This window comes from Bradysia coprophila, unplaced genomic scaffold (assembly GCF_014529535.1).
Source record: "Bradysia coprophila strain Holo2 unplaced genomic scaffold, BU_Bcop_v1 contig_243, whole genome shotgun sequence".
Classification (NCBI taxonomy): domain Eukaryota; kingdom Metazoa; phylum Arthropoda; class Insecta; order Diptera; family Sciaridae; genus Bradysia; species Bradysia coprophila.
The window spans coordinates 58,836-77,201 of NW_023503504.1; the positions used below are offsets into that span (position 1 = coordinate 58,836).

The window sequence follows — 18,366 nt, forward strand, 5'->3', positions numbered from 1 at the left end:
CTCTAGGATGGCGCAAAACGCATCTATATTACATTTCGTAAAAGGATGAATTCCCTAGGATCGACAAAACGCCTTTACCTTTCATTTCGTAAAAGGAGGAATTCTCTAGGATGGCGCAAAACGCATCTATATTACATTTCGTAAAAGGATGAATTCCCTAAGATCGACCAAACGCCTTTAGGTTTCAGTTAGCTTTGTGAAAATGACAGTTAAATGCATAATATCAATTGCACTTGACAATGATCTATACAACCTCTGTATCGACATTTGAAATTCTACTGACAGTGATCAAAGCTATCGCTTGGAAATTCAATTTTATGTCGTCAATTGCGGTATACGCGCAACGTTTGAACTTCAAAGGATCTTCAATCAAGATTTTTTCCAATTTTATTTTCTCTGTGGCGGCTATTCCCTAAAAAATGTCGAAAAATACTTATGTTTATGTTGTTTTAAATGAAGTGTAGGGTTTTACTAGATTTTTCGATCAAGGAGAAGTAACAGGCAGACATAGCTTTAGAGAAATTTTAATGACGCTCAGTACGAAATCAACTAGAACAGTTGCGTTCTTGAACATATTAGAAGCATCAACATTTCGGCATATCGTGCCAATCGTCATTCAACTTGATATGTTGATATGCATACTTAACCGAATGTTGAAAGTTCTATATGAACAATCTTCGGTCACTGCCATCTAACGTCATACTCCAAAGTTAATTGTTTTAAATAAATTTGCAAAAGGAGAGATATTTTTCGGTTTCCTGAGCGTTAAGTTTCCATTACACTCAACAAAAAGTACAAAATAGTACTCTATTTGGCAGCTATCAACTAGGACACTTTTTAGAAGTGCGTTGGTACCACTCACGCTTGAAGTGCGTTGGCTGTGGGTTTGCTTTATTGTCGCTTTTAGCTTGTTGGATTTTGTTTCCGTTGTAATTATAATTAACTTGTAGAAGACAAAAGTCACAGCTTCAATGTCTAATCAATCAAATAAGTTTCAAACTTCCCAATTATCTAACTAAAATTTTAAGTTAAAGATAGCCGAATTGAATAAGCTATCCCGCCGACAAATTTCAGATCGCAAGACGCGATTTTGGAAAAGCTGCAGCCATTTAAAGTTAGTTTTAGTAAAATAATTGGGAAGCTTCAACCTTCTTTCATTTATTTGACACTAAAAATGGTACTTTTGTCTTTTTGTCCTAATTAATTCTCAAAATTACCAACGTAATAGTCACTTTGCGAAGGAGCCAAAAAAAGAAATGATCAAAGCTATCGCTTGGAAATTCAATTTCATGTCGTCAAGCGTGTGCGGTGTACGCCCAGCTCTTCGGAGATGGAGTCTTGTGAGCTGAAATTGGTATGGTCAGATAGCTTATTGAATTCTACGTTTAATAAGCCAAACTTGTAGAAGAAGAAAAACCCATCTTCAGTGTCAAAACAACGAAATAAGTTTAAAGCGTCCCAATTTTTGCTTCAAACTTCTTTCATTGATTCCACACTGAAGATTGGATTTTGAACCTCTACAAGTTTTGCTTATTTAATGCAGAATACAATAAGCTGTCTATCCTATCAATTTCAGATCGCAACACTCGATCTACGAGGACCAGCAACAATTTAAAGGAAAATCGTGAAGCTTCAAATTTATTTCATTGATTTCAAACTGAAGATGGGTCCTTTGTCCTTTTATATTCCTATATAATTGTAGAGTTTCGTTAGACGCTTCGAATGACCTATCACACGATAATTAATTCGTAAAATTAAGAACGTAATAGTCAAAAAACGACGGAGCAAAAAAACAGGCCCCAACCCCACCCTCAAAAAGCTTGCCAAAAAGCAAGTTTTTTTTCCTGTCGCCGCCATATTGTCGGCCAAGTTCTAAATTTCGAGAAAAATAAAAAAATAAAAAAATTGAACGTGACGCCGGGCTGAAATGTTTTCATAACATGAAATAATTAATTTTCGAATCGACTAATTCGAATCAACAAATTACCACTTTATTACATTTTGTTTAGCCCGAATCATTCGAGTCGAAAATTAATTATTATTTTTTTCTCTTTTCGCAAAGACTTCATTTTCCACGATGACAATCAACATTGTTGTCATAAAGTGCGATCACTGTGATTATAGGTGGGTAGTGGTGCCAGTTGTTTGCAAAATTTTAAATTTATTCGTGCAAAATGTAAATTAATGGAACGATCCCACAAGATTCTTCTCTTTTACAAAATGTAATGTAATCGCTGATGTAACGCTCTCATAGGATTTTTTCCTTTTATAAAGTGCAACGCTAAATGTGGGGCGATCTAATATGATTTTTTTACTTCGAGCAAAACGCCTTCACGTTTCATTTCGTAAAAGGATGAATTCCCTAGGATCGACCAAACGCCTTTACGTTTCTCTTCGCAAAAGGAGGAATTCCCTAGGATGGCGCAAAACGCCTCTATGTTACATTTCGTAAAAGGATGAATTCCCTAGGATCGACCAAACGCCTTTACGTCTCTCTTCGTAAAAGGAGGAATTCTCTAGGATGGCGCAAAACGCATCTATATTACATTTCGTAAAAGGATGAATTCCCTAGGATCGACAAAACGCCTTTACCTTTCATTTCGTAAAAGGAGGAATTCTCTAGGATGGCGCAAAACGCATCTATATTACATTTCGTAAAAGGATGAATTCCCTAAGATCGACCAAACGCCTTTAGGTTTCAGTTAGCTTTGTGAAAATGACAGTTAAATGCATAATATCAATTGCACTTGACAATGATCTATACAACCTCTGTATCGACATTTGAAATTCTACTGACAGTGATCAAAGCTATCGCTTGGAAATTCAATTTTATGTCGTCAATTGCGGTATACGCGCAACGTTTGAACTTCAAAGGATCTTCAATCAAGATTTTTTCCAATTTTATTTTCTCTGTGGCGGCTATTCCCTAAAAAATGTCGAAAAATACTTATGTTTATGTTGTTTTAAATGAAGTGTAGGGTTTTACTAGATTTTTCGATCAAGGAGAAGTAACAGGCAGACATAGCTTTAGAGAAATTTTAATGACGCTCAGTACGAAATCAACTAGAACAGTTGCGTTCTTGAACATATTAGAAGCATCAACATTTCGGCATATCGTGCCAATCGTCATTCAACTTGATATGTTGATATGCATACTTAACCGAATGTTGAAAGTTCTATATGAACAATCTTCGGTCACTGCCATCTAACGTCATACTCCAAAGTTAATTGTTTTAAATAAATTTGCAAAAGGAGAGATATTTTTCGGTTTCCTGAGCGTTAAGTTTCCATTACACTCAACAAAAAGTACAAAATAGTACTCTATTTGGCAGCTATCAACTAGGACACTTTTTAGAAGTGCGTTGGTACCACTCACGCTTGAAGTGCGTTGGCTGTGGGTTTGCTTTATTGTCGCTTTTAGCTTGTTGGATTTTGTTTCCGTTGTAATTATAATTAACTTGTAGAAGACAAAAGTCACAGCTTCAATGTCTAATCAATCAAATAAGTTTCAAACTTCCCAATTATCTAACTAAAATTTTAAGTTAAAGATAGCCGAATTGAATAAGCTATCCCGCCGACAAATTTCAGATCGCAAGACGCGATTTTGGAAAAGCTGCAGCCATTTAAAGTTAGTTTTAGTAAAATAATTGGGAAGCTTCAACCTTCTTTCATTTATTTGACACTAAAAATGGTACTTTTGTCTTTTTGTCCTAATTAATTCTCAAAATTACCAACGTAATAGTCACTTTGCGAAGGAGCCAAAAAAAGAAATGATCAAAGCTATCGCTTGGAAATTCAATTTCATGTCGTCAAGCGTGTGCGGTGTACGCCCAGCTCTTCGGAGATGGAGTCTTGTGAGCTGAAATTGGTATGGTCAGATAGCTTATTGAATTCTACGTTTAATAAGCCAAACTTGTAGAAGAAGAAAAACCCATCTTCAGTGTCAAAACAACGAAATAAGTTTAAAGCGTCCCAATTTTTGCTTCAAACTTCTTTCATTGATTCCACACTGAAGATTGGATTTTGAACCTCTACAAGTTTTGCTTATTTAATGCAGAATACAATAAGCTGTCTATCCTATCAATTTCAGATCGCAACACTCGATCTACGAGGACCAGCAACAATTTAAAGGAAAATCGTGAAGCTTCAAATTTATTTCATTGATTTCAAACTGAAGATGGGTCCTTTGTCCTTTTATATTCCTATATAATTGTAGAGTTTCGTTAGACGCTTCGAATGACCTATCACACGATAATTAATTCGTAAAATTAAGAACGTAATAGTCAAAAAACGACGGAGCAAAAAAACAGGCCCCAACCCCACCCTCAAAAAGCTTGCCAAAAAGCAAGTTTTTTTTCCTGTCGCCGCCATATTGTCGGCCAAGTTCTAAATTTCGAGAAAAATAAAAAAATAAAAAAATTGAACGTGACGCCGGGCTGAAATGTTTTCATAACATGAAATAATTAATTTTCGAATCGACTAATTCGAATCAACAAATTACCACTTTATTACATTTTGTTTAGCCCGAATCATTCGAGTCGAAAATTAATTATTATTTTTTTCTCTTTTCGCAAAGACTTCATTTTCCACGATGACAATCAACATTGTTGTCATAAAGTGCGATCACTGTGATTATAGGTGGGTAGTGGTGCCAGTTGTTTGCAAAATTTTAAATTTATTCGTGCAAAATGTAAATTAATGGAACGATCCCACAAGATTCTTCTCTTTTACAAAATGTAATGTAATCGCTGATGTAACGCTCTCATAGGATTTTTTCCTTTTATAAAGTGCAACGCTAAATGTGGGGCGATCTAATATGATTTTTTTACTTCGAGCAAAACGCCTTCACGTTTCATTTCGTAAAAGGATGAATTCCCTAGGATCGACCAAACGCCTTTACGTTTCTCTTCGCAAAAGGAGGAATTCCCTAGGATGGCGCAAAACGCCTCTATGTTACATTTCGTAAAAGGATGAATTCCCTAGGATCGACCAAACGCCTTTACGTCTCTCTTCGTAAAAGGAGGAATTCTCTAGGATGGCGCAAAACGCATCTATATTACATTTCGTAAAAGGATGAATTCCCTAGGATCGACAAAACGCCTTTACCTTTCATTTCGTAAAAGGAGGAATTCTCTAGGATGGCGCAAAACGCATCTATATTACATTTCGTAAAAGGATGAATTCCCTAAGATCGACCAAACGCCTTTAGGTTTCAGTTAGCTTTGTGAAAATGACAGTTAAATGCATAATATCAATTGCACTTGACAATGATCTATACAACCTCTGTATCGACATTTGAAATTCTACTGACAGTGATCAAAGCTATCGCTTGGAAATTCAATTTTATGTCGTCAATTGCGGTATACGCGCAACGTTTGAACTTCAAAGGATCTTCAATCAAGATTTTTTCCAATTTTATTTTCTCTGTGGCGGCTATTCCCTAAAAAATGTCGAAAAATACTTATGTTTATGTTGTTTTAAATGAAGTGTAGGGTTTTACTAGATTTTTCGATCAAGGAGAAGTAACAGGCAGACATAGCTTTAGAGAAATTTTAATGACGCTCAGTACGAAATCAACTAGAACAGTTGCGTTCTTGAACATATTAGAAGCATCAACATTTCGGCATATCGTGCCAATCGTCATTCAACTTGATATGTTGATATGCATACTTAACCGAATGTTGAAAGTTCTATATGAACAATCTTCGGTCACTGCCATCTTTAGCGTCTTCGATCGTAGCAACCAGCTGGATGAAATATCGCGCAAAGCATCCAGTCATCTAAGGTATAAAAGACCGATCTGTTTGTGCGTGCTAGACCCGTGAGAGAGTTGACCAGTGACGAAGTGCTTGCCAGTTAGTGACAGAGCCCTGAATGTGGAGACTGCAATAAAGATGACGAGTGAGTACCAGTAGTCTTGTTGCCTTTTGTAAAAGGAAGATTTCCTGTGAGTTTTTTCCCACGTAGAGTAAAAAAATTTTTCCTGTGAAAGTTGAATTAGTAGGCAAACGGTACGCCATTGTTACAAGCACCGTACTCCAGAGCAACCCAAATGAGCGCTAATTTTTAGCAAAAATTCTCGAATGTCGCATATCACTAGTTCAAGATGCCTCATTCGCTGTATTGTGAACGGACATAACAGAAGCAACTGAGGATGAATTGTTCTCTACCATTCTGTGACCGCTGCTATGTTCCGAAGGTCGAAACAGCGTCTGTTTGGTGGGATTGACCCATTGAAAAGAGATTTTAGACCACCCCCACAGTGGCAAATTTATGGTTCTTCGTCTGCCTCTCCTTTTTGTACTTTAAATAAATTTTGTTTACCGTGTTTTCATTTTAAGCAACCCAATAAAGCGCTAGACAGTCGAAACAACGACGTCACGTAATTATTTTTCTTACAGATCCCGAGTGCGTCTACCAAATCCCGTTTTCTTCCCTCCTCAGGTCGTTTCTTTTCTATCCGTTTTTACTACAGTACGTACTGAATGTTTCAGGCATAGTTTGTTGCGTTAAAGCAACATTAAAACGCCCTTCGGGAAACTTTGTGTTTGCCCCAAGATGAGTCGAAACGCATCTATATTACATTTCGTAAAAGGATGAATTCCCTAGGATCGACAAAACGCCTTTACCTTTCATTTCGTAAAAGGAGGAATTCTCTAGGATGGCGCAAAACGCATCTATATTACATTTCGTAAAAGGATGAATTCCCTAAGATCGACCAAACGCCTTTAGGTTTCAGTTAGCTTTGTGAAAATGACAGTTAAATGCATAATATCAATTGCACTTGACAATGATCTATACAACCTCTGTATCGACATTTGAAATTCTACTGACAGTGATCAAAGCTATCGCTTGGAAATTCAATTTTATGTCGTCAATTGCGGTATACGCGCAACGTTTGAACTTCAAAGGATCTTCAATCAAGATTTTTTCCAATTTTATTTTCTCTGTGGCGGCTATTCCCTAAAAAATGTCGAAAAATACTTATGTTTATGTTGTTTTAAATGAAGTGTAGGGTTTTACTAGATTTTTCGATCAAGGAGAAGTAACAGGCAGACATAGCTTTAGAGAAATTTTAATGACGCTCAGTACGAAATCAACTAGAACAGTTGCGTTCTTGAACATATTAGAAGCATCAACATTTCGGCATATCGTGCCAATCGTCATTCAACTTGATATGTTGATATGCATACTTAACCGAATGTTGAAAGTTCTATATGAACAATCTTCGGTCACTGCCATCTAACGTCATACTCCAAAGTTAATTGTTTTAAATAAATTTGCAAAAGGAGAGATATTTTTCGGTTTCCTGAGCGTTAAGTTTCCATTACACTCAACAAAAAGTACAAAATAGTACTCTATTTGGCAGCTATCAACTAGGACACTTTTTAGAAGTGCGTTGGTACCACTCACGCTTGAAGTGCGTTGGCTGTGGGTTTGCTTTATTGTCGCTTTTAGCTTGTTGGATTTTGTTTCCGTTGTAATTATAATTAACTTGTAGAAGACAAAAGTCACAGCTTCAATGTCTAATCAATCAAATAAGTTTCAAACTTCCCAATTATCTAACTAAAATTTTAAGTTAAAGATAGCCGAATTGAATAAGCTATCCCGCCGACAAATTTCAGATCGCAAGACGCGATTTTGGAAAAGCTGCAGCCATTTAAAGTTAGTTTTAGTAAAATAATTGGGAAGCTTCAACCTTCTTTCATTTATTTGACACTAAAAATGGTACTTTTGTCTTTTTGTCCTAATTAATTCTCAAAATTACCAACGTAATAGTCACTTTGCGAAGGAGCCAAAAAAAGAAATGATCAAAGCTATCGCTTGGAAATTCAATTTCATGTCGTCAAGCGTGTGCGGTGTACGCCCAGCTCTTCGGAGATGGAGTCTTGTGAGCTGAAATTGGTATGGTCAGATTGCTTATTGAATTCTACGTTTAATAAGCCAAACTTGTAGAAGAAGAAAAACCCATCTTCAGTGTCAAAACAACGAAATAAGTTTAAAGCGTCCCAATTTTTGCTTCAAACTTCTTTCATTGATTCCACACTGAAGATTGGATTTTGAACCTCTACAAGTTTTGCTTATTTAATGCAGAATACAATAAGCTGTCTATCCTATCAATTTCAGATCGCAACACTCGATCTACGAGGACCAGCAACAATTTAAAGGAAAATCGTGAAGCTTCAAATTTATTTCATTGATTTCAAACTGAAGATGGGTCCTTTGTCCTTTTATATTCCTATATAATTGTAGAGTTTCGTTAGACGCTTCGAATGACCTATCACACGATAATTAATTCGTAAAATTAAGAACGTAATAGTCAAAAAACGACGGAGCAAAAAAACAGGCCCCAACCCCACCCTCAAAAAGCTTGCCAAAAAGCAAGTTTTTTTTCCTGTCGCCGCCATATTGTCGGCCAAGTTCTAAATTTCGAGAAAAATAAAAAAATAAAAAAATTGAACGTGACGCCGGGCTGAAATGTTTTCATAACATGAAATAATTAATTTTCGAATCGACTAATTCGAATCAACAAATTACCACTTTATTACATTTTGTTTAGCCCGAATCATTCGAGTCGAAAATTAATTATTATTTTTTTCTCTTTTCGCAAAGACTTCATTTTCCACGATGACAATCAACATTGTTGTCATAAAGTGCGATCACTGTGATTATAGGTGGGTAGTGGTGCCAGTTGTTTGCAAAATTTTAAATTTATTCGTGCAAAATGTAAATTAATGGAACGATCCCACAAGATTCTTCTCTTTTACAAAATGTAATGTAATCGCTGATGTAACGCTCTCATAGGATTTTTTCCTTTTATAAAGTGCAACGCTAAATGTGGGGCGATCTAATATGATTTTTTTACTTCGAGCAAAACGCCTTCACGTTTCATTTCGTAAAAGGATGAATTCCCTAGGATCGACCAAACGCCTTTACGTTTCTCTTCGCAAAAGGAGGAATTCCCTAGGATGGCGCAAAACGCCTCTATGTTACATTTCGTAAAAGGATGAATTCCCTAGGATCGACCAAACGCCTTTACGTCTCTCTTCGTAAAAGGAGGAATTCTCTAGGATGGCGCAAAACGCATCTATATTACATTTCGTAAAAGGATGAATTCCCTAGGATCGACAAAACGCCTTTACCTTTCATTTCGTAAAAGGAGGAATTCTCTAGGATGGCGCAAAACGCATCTATATTACATTTCGTAAAAGGATGAATTCCCTAAGATCGACCAAACGCCTTTAGGTTTCAGTTAGCTTTGTGAAAATGACAGTTAAATGCATAATATCAATTGCACTTGACAATGATCTATACAACCTCTGTATCGACATTTGAAATTCTACTGACAGTGATCAAAGCTATCGCTTGGAAATTCAATTTTATGTCGTCAATTGCGGTATACGCGCAACGTTTGAACTTCAAAGGATCTTCAATCAAGATTTTTTCCAATTTTATTTTCTCTGTGGCGGCTATTCCCTAAAAAATGTCGAAAAATACTTATGTTTATGTTGTTTTAAATGAAGTGTAGGGTTTTACTAGATTTTTCGATCAAGGAGAAGTAACAGGCAGACATAGCTTTAGAGAAATTTTAATGACGCTCAGTACGAAATCAACTAGAACAGTTGCGTTCTTGAACATATTAGAAGCATCAACATTTCGGCATATCGTGCCAATCGTCATTCAACTTGATATGTTGATATGCATACTTAACCGAATGTTGAAAGTTCTATATGAACAATCTTCGGTCACTGCCATCTAACGTCATACTCCAAAGTTAATTGTTTTAAATAAATTTGCAAAAGGAGAGATATTTTTCGGTTTCCTGAGCGTTAAGTTTCCATTACACTCAACAAAAAGTACAAAATAGTACTCTATTTGGCAGCTATCAACTAGGACACTTTTTAGAAGTGCGTTGGTACCACTCACGCTTGAAGTGCGTTGGCTGTGGGTTTGCTTTATTGTCGCTTTTAGCTTGTTGGATTTTGTTTCCGTTGTAATTATAATTAACTTGTAGAAGACAAAAGTCACAGCTTCAATGTCTAATCAATCAAATAAGTTTCAAACTTCCCAATTATCTAACTAAAATTTTAAGTTAAAGATAGCCGAATTGAATAAGCTATCCCGCCGACAAATTTCAGATCGCAAGACGCGATTTTGGAAAAGCTGCAGCCATTTAAAGTTAGTTTTAGTAAAATAATTGGGAAAGCTTCAACTTCTTTCATTTATTTGACACTAAAAATGGTACTTTTGTCTTTTTGTCCTAATTAATTCTCAAAATTACAACGTAATAGTCACTTTGGCGAAGGAGCCAAAAAAAGAAATGATCAAAGCTATCGCTTGGAAATTCAATTTCATGTCGTCAAGCGTGTGCGGTGTACGCCCAGCTCTTCGGAGATGGAGTCTTGTGAGCTGAAATTGGTATGGTCAGATTGCTTATTGAATTCTACGTTTAATAAGCCAAACTTGTAGAAGAAGAAAAACCCATCTTCAGTGTCAAAACAACGAAATAAGTTTAAAGCGTCCCAATTTTTGCTTCAAACTTCTTTCATTGATTCCACACTGAAGATTGGATTTTGAACCTCTACAAGTTTTGCTTATTTAATGCAGAATACAATAAGCTATCTATCCTATCAATTTCAGATCGCAACACTCGATCTACGAGGACCAGCAACAATTTAAAGGAAAATCGTGAAGCTTCAAATTTATTTCATTGATTTCAAACTGAAGATGGGTCCTTTGTCCTTTTATATTCCTATATAATTGTAGAGTTTCGTTAGACGCTTCGAATGACCTATCACACGATAATTAATTCGTAAATTAAGAACGTAATAGTCAAAAACGACGGAGCAAGAGATTCACAATGGTCGCCATTTTTGACGGGGCAATATTGTTGGGAATTATTGTTATTGTTGGACATTATCGTTTTTGTCCAAAAAAGCTGGCGTCCTCAAGTGGCTACTACTGTAAGATCAAAAACGAAAAACCGAAAATCAATTGCTCACTGTTTGATTATGTGAATTCCAATCTGTTTTAATTTCAAATTTGTAATTCTTATCAAATAGGTGTACTAAGCGAAAGACCAAACGTAAGACCGACCATTAATCCGTTCACATATTTCGAGTCTATTATCAATTTATCATAATTCGCCTGGAAATTTTGTACATAATGAAGTTGACCGTCTACTATCAGAATGCCCAAGGGCTCAAAACGAAAACGATCGATTACAATGATTCAGAGTTGTTCGATGACAGGTATACCGTGTATCGTCAGGATCGTGATCGCGTAGCTACAGGCAAGAAGGACGGCGGAGGGTGTCTGATTGCTGTGAAGAGTAAATACTACTCATCAAGGGTTACCGATTGGGAACTAGATAATGAGGACATCTGGATATCGATAGATCAGCTCAACGGCGGTAAAATTTATTTTAACGTTCGTTATATCAACTGCAGAAGCTCTTTTGATGTGTACGATGTGCATCTTATCAAGATCAATGAGATTGTTAATGTAATTAAGCCAAATGGTACTTTCTGTTAGTGGGCAACTTCAACTTAGCCGACTCTATCACTTGGACAGAAGAACCTGATGGTACCTGTAGTGCTCGTGACGTAGTTGGTAACATCGCTGAATCATTTGTCGACGTGCTCTCGTTAACTAATCTGAGTCAGTTTAATCCGAAGCGTAATGTAAATGATAGAACGTTGGATTTGGTGTTGTCTAATCTTGATTCTGACAAAATTATTATTGACACCGATAATGATTCTATTACTCGCATAGATCGTCACCACCCTCCTGTCACGCTTCTGATTGATGTCTCTCCTCTCCGCTTCCTGGAGGAAAATCGGCCGCCCAAACTAAACTTTTTTCGAGCTGACTATGATGTGCTAAATGAGCGTGTAAGTCAGGTTGATTGGTGTAAAGCTTTCGATGGTCGTAGTGTTGACGACTCGGTTCAGGAATTCTATAGGCTGTTAATGTCATTATTCGATTCAATTCCGACAGTGAAGAGTGCAGTGAAAAGCTACCCGTGTTGGTTCTCGTATGATCTGATAAAGATGCTAAAACAGAAGATAAGAGCGAGAACCAAATTCATGCGTTCTAAGAGTCCGCTGGACTATGCCTTGTTTGCAATTTGAGAAAAGAATTCAAAGCGCGAAAGAAGCTGTGTGAGGAGGCTTATGTCAACGACATTGAAGACAAGATCACTACCAACACAAAAGCTTTCTTCTCCTATACTAAGTCCTTGAAAAAAACCCAATTCTATTCCAAATCAAGTTTATTTTCGATCAGAAATAGCTGAAGATCGGGAGTCTGTATGCAACTTGTTTGCGAAGTATTTCTCTAGTGTTTTCCAACATGCTACCTACCATGAGTTTGTTGTGAATCAGATAGCTCCGAATTTTTATTTTACCGATGTTACAGTTGAGGAGGTTAAGCTGATACTCGATAAGCTCAATCATTACAAGGTGTCAAGTCCTGATAACATTCCGTCAATTTTCTATAAGAGATTGTCTCCGTCTGTCAGTTTACCGTTATCAATTATCTTCAATAAATCGGTCCGTGAAGGCTCGTTTCCGTTAGCCTGGAAAGTTAGTAACGTGACGCCAGTTTATAAGTCTGGAAAACGGTCAGATGTGTGTAATTACCGTCCGATAAGCATACTGGCAGCTGCTTCAAAGGTTTTCGAGAGAATTGTCTTCAATAAAGTTTATCAACATGTGAAAGATTATATTACACCAGCGCAGCATGGCTTCGTGACTGGTAAATCGACTCTTACGAATTTACTAGAGTTTGCTACACGAGTCACTGACTCGATTTTGGACGGTGGCCAGTTGGACGTCATATTTACAGATTTCTCGAAAGCCTTTGATCAGGTTTCTCACGGGTTGTTGCTTCTAAAGCTACAGAACTTTGGAATTAAGTCAATTACGTTGCAATGGTTTCGATCATATCTTTTCGGAAGAACCCAATGTGTCGTGATTGGAGGGGTAAATCGGATAGTATTATGCCGACATCCGGGGTTCCGCAAGGATCGATACTAGGGCCTCTCTTGTTTTTACTCTTTATTAATGATTTGCCAGACATCTTCACTTCATCTAGCTCGTTATTCGCCGACGACAACAAAATCTTTCGAAAAATCGAGTGTTTGGCAGACGGAACTAGCTTGCAATCGGACATCTCATCTTTTTCGGAATGGTGTGATAGCAATAATCTAAATCTCAACCCAGAAAAGTGCTCGGCGCTGTCGGTAACCTGCAAACCGCAACCGATCAACTATCAATACTCCATAAAGGATAAGCCGATAGAAAAGAAGACAATCAAAAAGGATCTCGGTGTCACGTTTGATAGTAAAGAAAGCTTCGCTGCTCACGTCAATGAAATCACGAAAAAGTCGTATCAATTGATTGGATTTATCTTTAGAAGTACTCAGAGCTTCAAACGTCCGGCTAGCCTGATCAAGCTTTATAACACGTATGTTCGGAGCAGACTGGAGTACTGTAGTACAATCTGGAACCCCTATTATGTGAAATATAAAGAACAAATCGAGAAGGTGCAACGTAAATTTACGAGGATGCTGTATTATCGTTTCAACTGGATTAAACCCGACTATCAAACTAGACTGGAACACTTGAAAATGAAGTCATTAGAAACCCGTCGCCTTGAGCTAGATGAAATGGTCTTGTACAAACTGGTTCATGGAAGAATTGCCACTAGTCTATCGTCGCGCATCAAACCTCAAGTACCTCAACGGTTTACTCGGCAAAGTCGTCTTCATCTATTCTGCCTTCCTACGCCATCGTCGAACATACAGCTTAATTCACCAGTATACCGCATGCAACACCACCATAATATCTATTTCCGGCTCAACGACATTTTCAATTCGTCTTATAACGAATATAAGTCAATGGTTAAGGGAGTCAATGGTTTTAGAATTTCCCCGTCATGTCCATATACTTTTTTTTTCAATTTCTAAATTTTTAATTTTCTTCTTAATCTTTTAGATTTTACTGTATCAACTTTCTAGTTATAATTTAAGTTAAGTTCAATGTATAATTGGGCTTCGGCCTGTTCGTTGGAACTATAAATAAATAAATAAATAGATATATAACAGGGTGCCCAATTTATACGGATTAAACGGATGTTTTTTCTTTTTTCCCGTGTTGTAGCCCAAACAAACTGTCTGCGCGAAAGATATGTAAAACAACACTTACAACAATAAGATTCGCTAACAATTTTAATTAATTAGATCCACTATTCCAACTGGGAGAAAGGTTTTGAAATAGAGTATTTGACAAAACCACAAAGTTATATGTAGTTTGAATCATTTACCTCACAAAATATAGAAAACCCTCCGAATATTCGAATTTCCGATTCCGATATTCTGGAGAAGAAAAATTTGTTCTCTCACTAGATTTTTGCGTCACATTCATGGTTCAGTAAATAAAGTTTGCACACATTTTCCGCACACAAATAGAATAACTCTCGCATGCCCTATCACACGCTTATCATTCACTGAAATTTATATTCATTTTCTTTGTTCACTTCAATGTTTCCAGTTTCCATTATTCTATAATTTAATCTCCTAAGAAGTCCTCTATTTTTGCTTTTTATATTTCGAAACATAGAAAAAAATCTAACAAAGAAAAAAGGAAGAAAAAAAAAATAACGAAAATAATAAAGGCACCAAAATCTGATGATGCGGTCGAAATGTAATATTTTTCGGTATTAAAGCTTTGATGTATCGAATCAAACATGGAAAATATATTTTCTGGGCCAAATGTTTTGGTTTTTCTTCTATTCTTCGTCTTTGTATTACATAATGGCATTTACTTGGTTAACATATATTTGTGTGTGTACCCTTGGAAAAAGTGTATCAAAAGTAACGAAGAATACCACCGAAGGAAATTTATGATTGTATGTATTCCCGTTTGCTTGCATTGAATCCGACCGAAATTGAGAAATTATTCCATATGAAGAAGTTCCTTTTTTTTCTTGTTTATTGTTTTATTGTTTTATTTCTTGCAGTGGCTTTTTTATGAAAATTTTATTATACCAAGAACTTGATTGTGCTTTAATTTATTCATTTCATTTTTTTACGACTGATTCATCACATTACATCCCTAATGTTGTCTCGTTTAATTTTCCAAATAAATCAAAATTTTATCGTCTGAAGTGTATTTATAAAATGAGAACTGGAAAATGTTGCGTATTTTATGGGCATCAATATTATTATATTTCCTGCGACACTTCTTATTATAGTAGTTATTGTAGAAGGTTTCCTTTTTTCTTTCAGCATCAACGGTCCCACAAGAAAATTCGAACAAAAAAATTCTATTCTCTTTCAGAGGGTAGAAAATTTTAATTTGACTTTTTCGTTTGTCATAATGCGACTGGAACATTAACTTTTCATTTAAAAAAATGTTTTGTGACATAGAAGCTTTTTAGTACAATAAATTACATTTTTTGTACAACTAAATTTTTGTTAACATTTAATGCAACATAGAATGAAGAAATATTTTATTTCCTTCCGCATTTTGTGAACTGAGATGTTCGGCTGGCGGAAAAGTGGAATGGAAAATGTAACTGGAACGTTTTTATGCAGTAGTGCGCTTTGTTACATTATGTAACTTACATAAACACCTCGTAAATTCGCATTTGAAGTAATAATGCGCAGAGAGCCCGCGGTAAACAAATTTACGTTTCATTTTTACGAAAAGAATTTCGTCGTCAAAAGTCGAAATTGGTGTGGTAAAGTATATACATGTAAAAAAAAGAACTCCTGTCTCTTTCAAATTCAAAATATGAGCAATTTTGCCACTTGAGTAACTTTGGACGAGCTTGAAATTCAAATACCGAACAACATTTATCATCCATATATATTAGGGGTGTGCGATGGGTAAAGGACCGAGACTGGCGTAGTCCACAAAAAATTGTTTTCATCCCTAGATGTCAAATATCGATTTTTTTTTTAATTGATTTACAACTTGCGTAAAATCAAAGCTAAATTTTTGAGTTCTCGGTTGCCCACATAACTTACTTTTAGATTTTTGTTAGCTGTATTACGTATTAGTCTTATTCGACTAAATGGGGTCCAATTTAACTGGAAAAAATAAAAACCGAAAGAAGTTTGACGAAAAAGTATTTTTTGTGAGTCGTCAAAGTTCGCCGACTATGAAAAATTGAGTGGATCTTGAACTTGAAAATTCGTAAATTCATCGAGAAAATGATTCAATTTTTGCTCAGGTGGGCTTAAATTCTTGGGAATGTTGTAGGCTATCCAGAACTGAAAAGTTTTTGAAAATAATCTGAGAATCGTTTGTGTCGTAAGTGTTTGTTTGGCCTAAAATTGGGGAAAAATGCATCAACTGAGAAAATCGAACTTTTGAAAAAGTGTACAAAATCTTCGATTTTAAATTGTTTGATCGAAAAGTAACCACAGATATTAAATTCATTTAAATGAATCAAAAATAATGTTGTTCATGCATATTTCAAAAATTCGATTTTCTCAGTTAAGGCATTTTTCCCCAAATTTAGGCCGAACAAACACTTACGACACAAACGATTCTATCCACACAATTCGTAGCAATTCTGTATTAATGCTTCCTTTTACACTATATTTGTAGAAGAAAGTGATTTTACAAAGTATTTAACTGTGGACTATGCATCCAATGTTTATTTTGACGACGTGAAAGTTATCTATTGAGCCGAAGGCGGAGTGAAATTTTTCTAGGTCTTTAGTTTAAGTTTATTTTTTTAGAACAACAAAAATTTCTTTCAGAAACACTGTGCTAATGACAAAGTTGTTTACGTCAATAGTAACCCTTTGATATGTCATACGTGGAACTGATATGCTTATGCACGGCAGGCTCCCAGACTATAACTGTATCTTGCTCACTTGCTCTCTAAATTCTGTTTTATTATTTACAGAAATTAATTATAATAACGCCACGGCATCATTTTTTATACCTTACTCTGATGTTGATTGTCAAAATTCAATTTGATATTTAATACAATGGGTTCAAAATGTGGCAAAAATGTTGAATTTGAAATTATTTCACTGTATATCGGATTAGGGACTGAAATGTAAATCGATACTCCAAGGTGAACATTTTCATTGTTGCGCGAACTACACTATATGCACGGATAGACATTATAATATAGATAAATTAAGTAGGGATGAGTATGTATTTCAATAGTTTTATGCTACATGCTTCATTAAGAGATTATAATAAACAATTAATTTCGTTTGCTATTGTCGCTTTAGATTCAATTAAGACAAAACTTTCAAGTCGACGAAGCATTAATCACTTTAATGCATCCCATTCCTCTGTTTTATTGAGTGTCAACTGAAATTCAACAACAAAACACTTTACATATTCTGTCCTAACGGATTCCCCAACCATGGATAAACAGCTGGGCATGGACTGCAACTTGTCATCCAGCGTTCTTCTCTGGTTGTTTGTTTCACCAGTTGGCACAGTTTTGGTACACACGATGGAGTTCGGAGTGGTTCACATTTGTCGAATGGTTTTCCTGCTCTGGATTACGAGCGTATTGCAGAGCACGATGTGTTCCTACAAAATATACATCGGGGAGACTGTCCATGTAGTCCAAGAATCTGAGAAACGGAAATATTTTGTATTTGCTCGTCTTGAGCGTTTATAGTATATTTACTTCATGTAGGCCTCAAAGTAGTTTTCGCCTTTCAAGAACCAGGCTGCGTGGATATATACACCTGAAATCGATCGATTTTAGAACTGTACGTTTCTCATGTGTATTAAGAGATTTTACATACCGAATGGAGCTCGGTTTGTGTTATAGTTATGCTCGAAGTTTTTGATCATCCATTCAACAAGCGATTCAACGTCCTCCCCAGGTCTAAAATAATTTTGTGGTAATTTTGTGGCTGATCAAGCGAATATCTATTGCAATTGACTTACAAGTAACCGCAAGCATCTACCATAGCACATTTATAGCCTTCTGAATCAACCCAATTCAGAGAGGACTTACCCAAGCGCCTGGAATTGAGGCTGTAGGACATTTGCCTTTAAAATGACGTTCACAAAAACAGTATAAATACAGGTTCAATTTTCAAGTTGCGTTAAAATCTATACCAATTGGGCAATCTTGGATCGACTGATACTCTAGCGAGTAGGGCCATAGGCCAGGCGAAATGAAATGTTGTGTCGGCCATGAGCTGTCGTATTCTAAACCCACTTTAAGCATAGCTTCAAAACTGGTATTGCCCGACAATTCGAACAACGGCAAACGCATTCCCTTGATATCGTCGTAGTTAATTTTAGCAAAGTGAGCCATCATTTCTCTTTGACCACCGAATTCAGCGATCAAATCATCGACGGTAACATT

At 36.1% G+C, this 18,366-nt stretch overlaps 1 protein-coding gene across 1 annotated transcript; it reads right to left on the minus strand.

Annotated features, from left to right (window-relative positions):
* Positions 1-17,292: 17,292 nt before the first annotated feature.
* LOC119078200 (chitin deacetylase 7-like) lies at positions 17,293-18,363 on the minus strand (the record flags this gene model as incomplete). Its single annotated transcript, XM_037185665.1, has 3 exons — positions 17,293-17,537; positions 17,674-17,734; positions 18,114-18,363. Coding segments are annotated over 3 exons (480 nt in total), but the record flags the coding sequence as incomplete, so codon positions are not given.
* Positions 18,364-18,366: the final 3 nt, after the last annotated feature.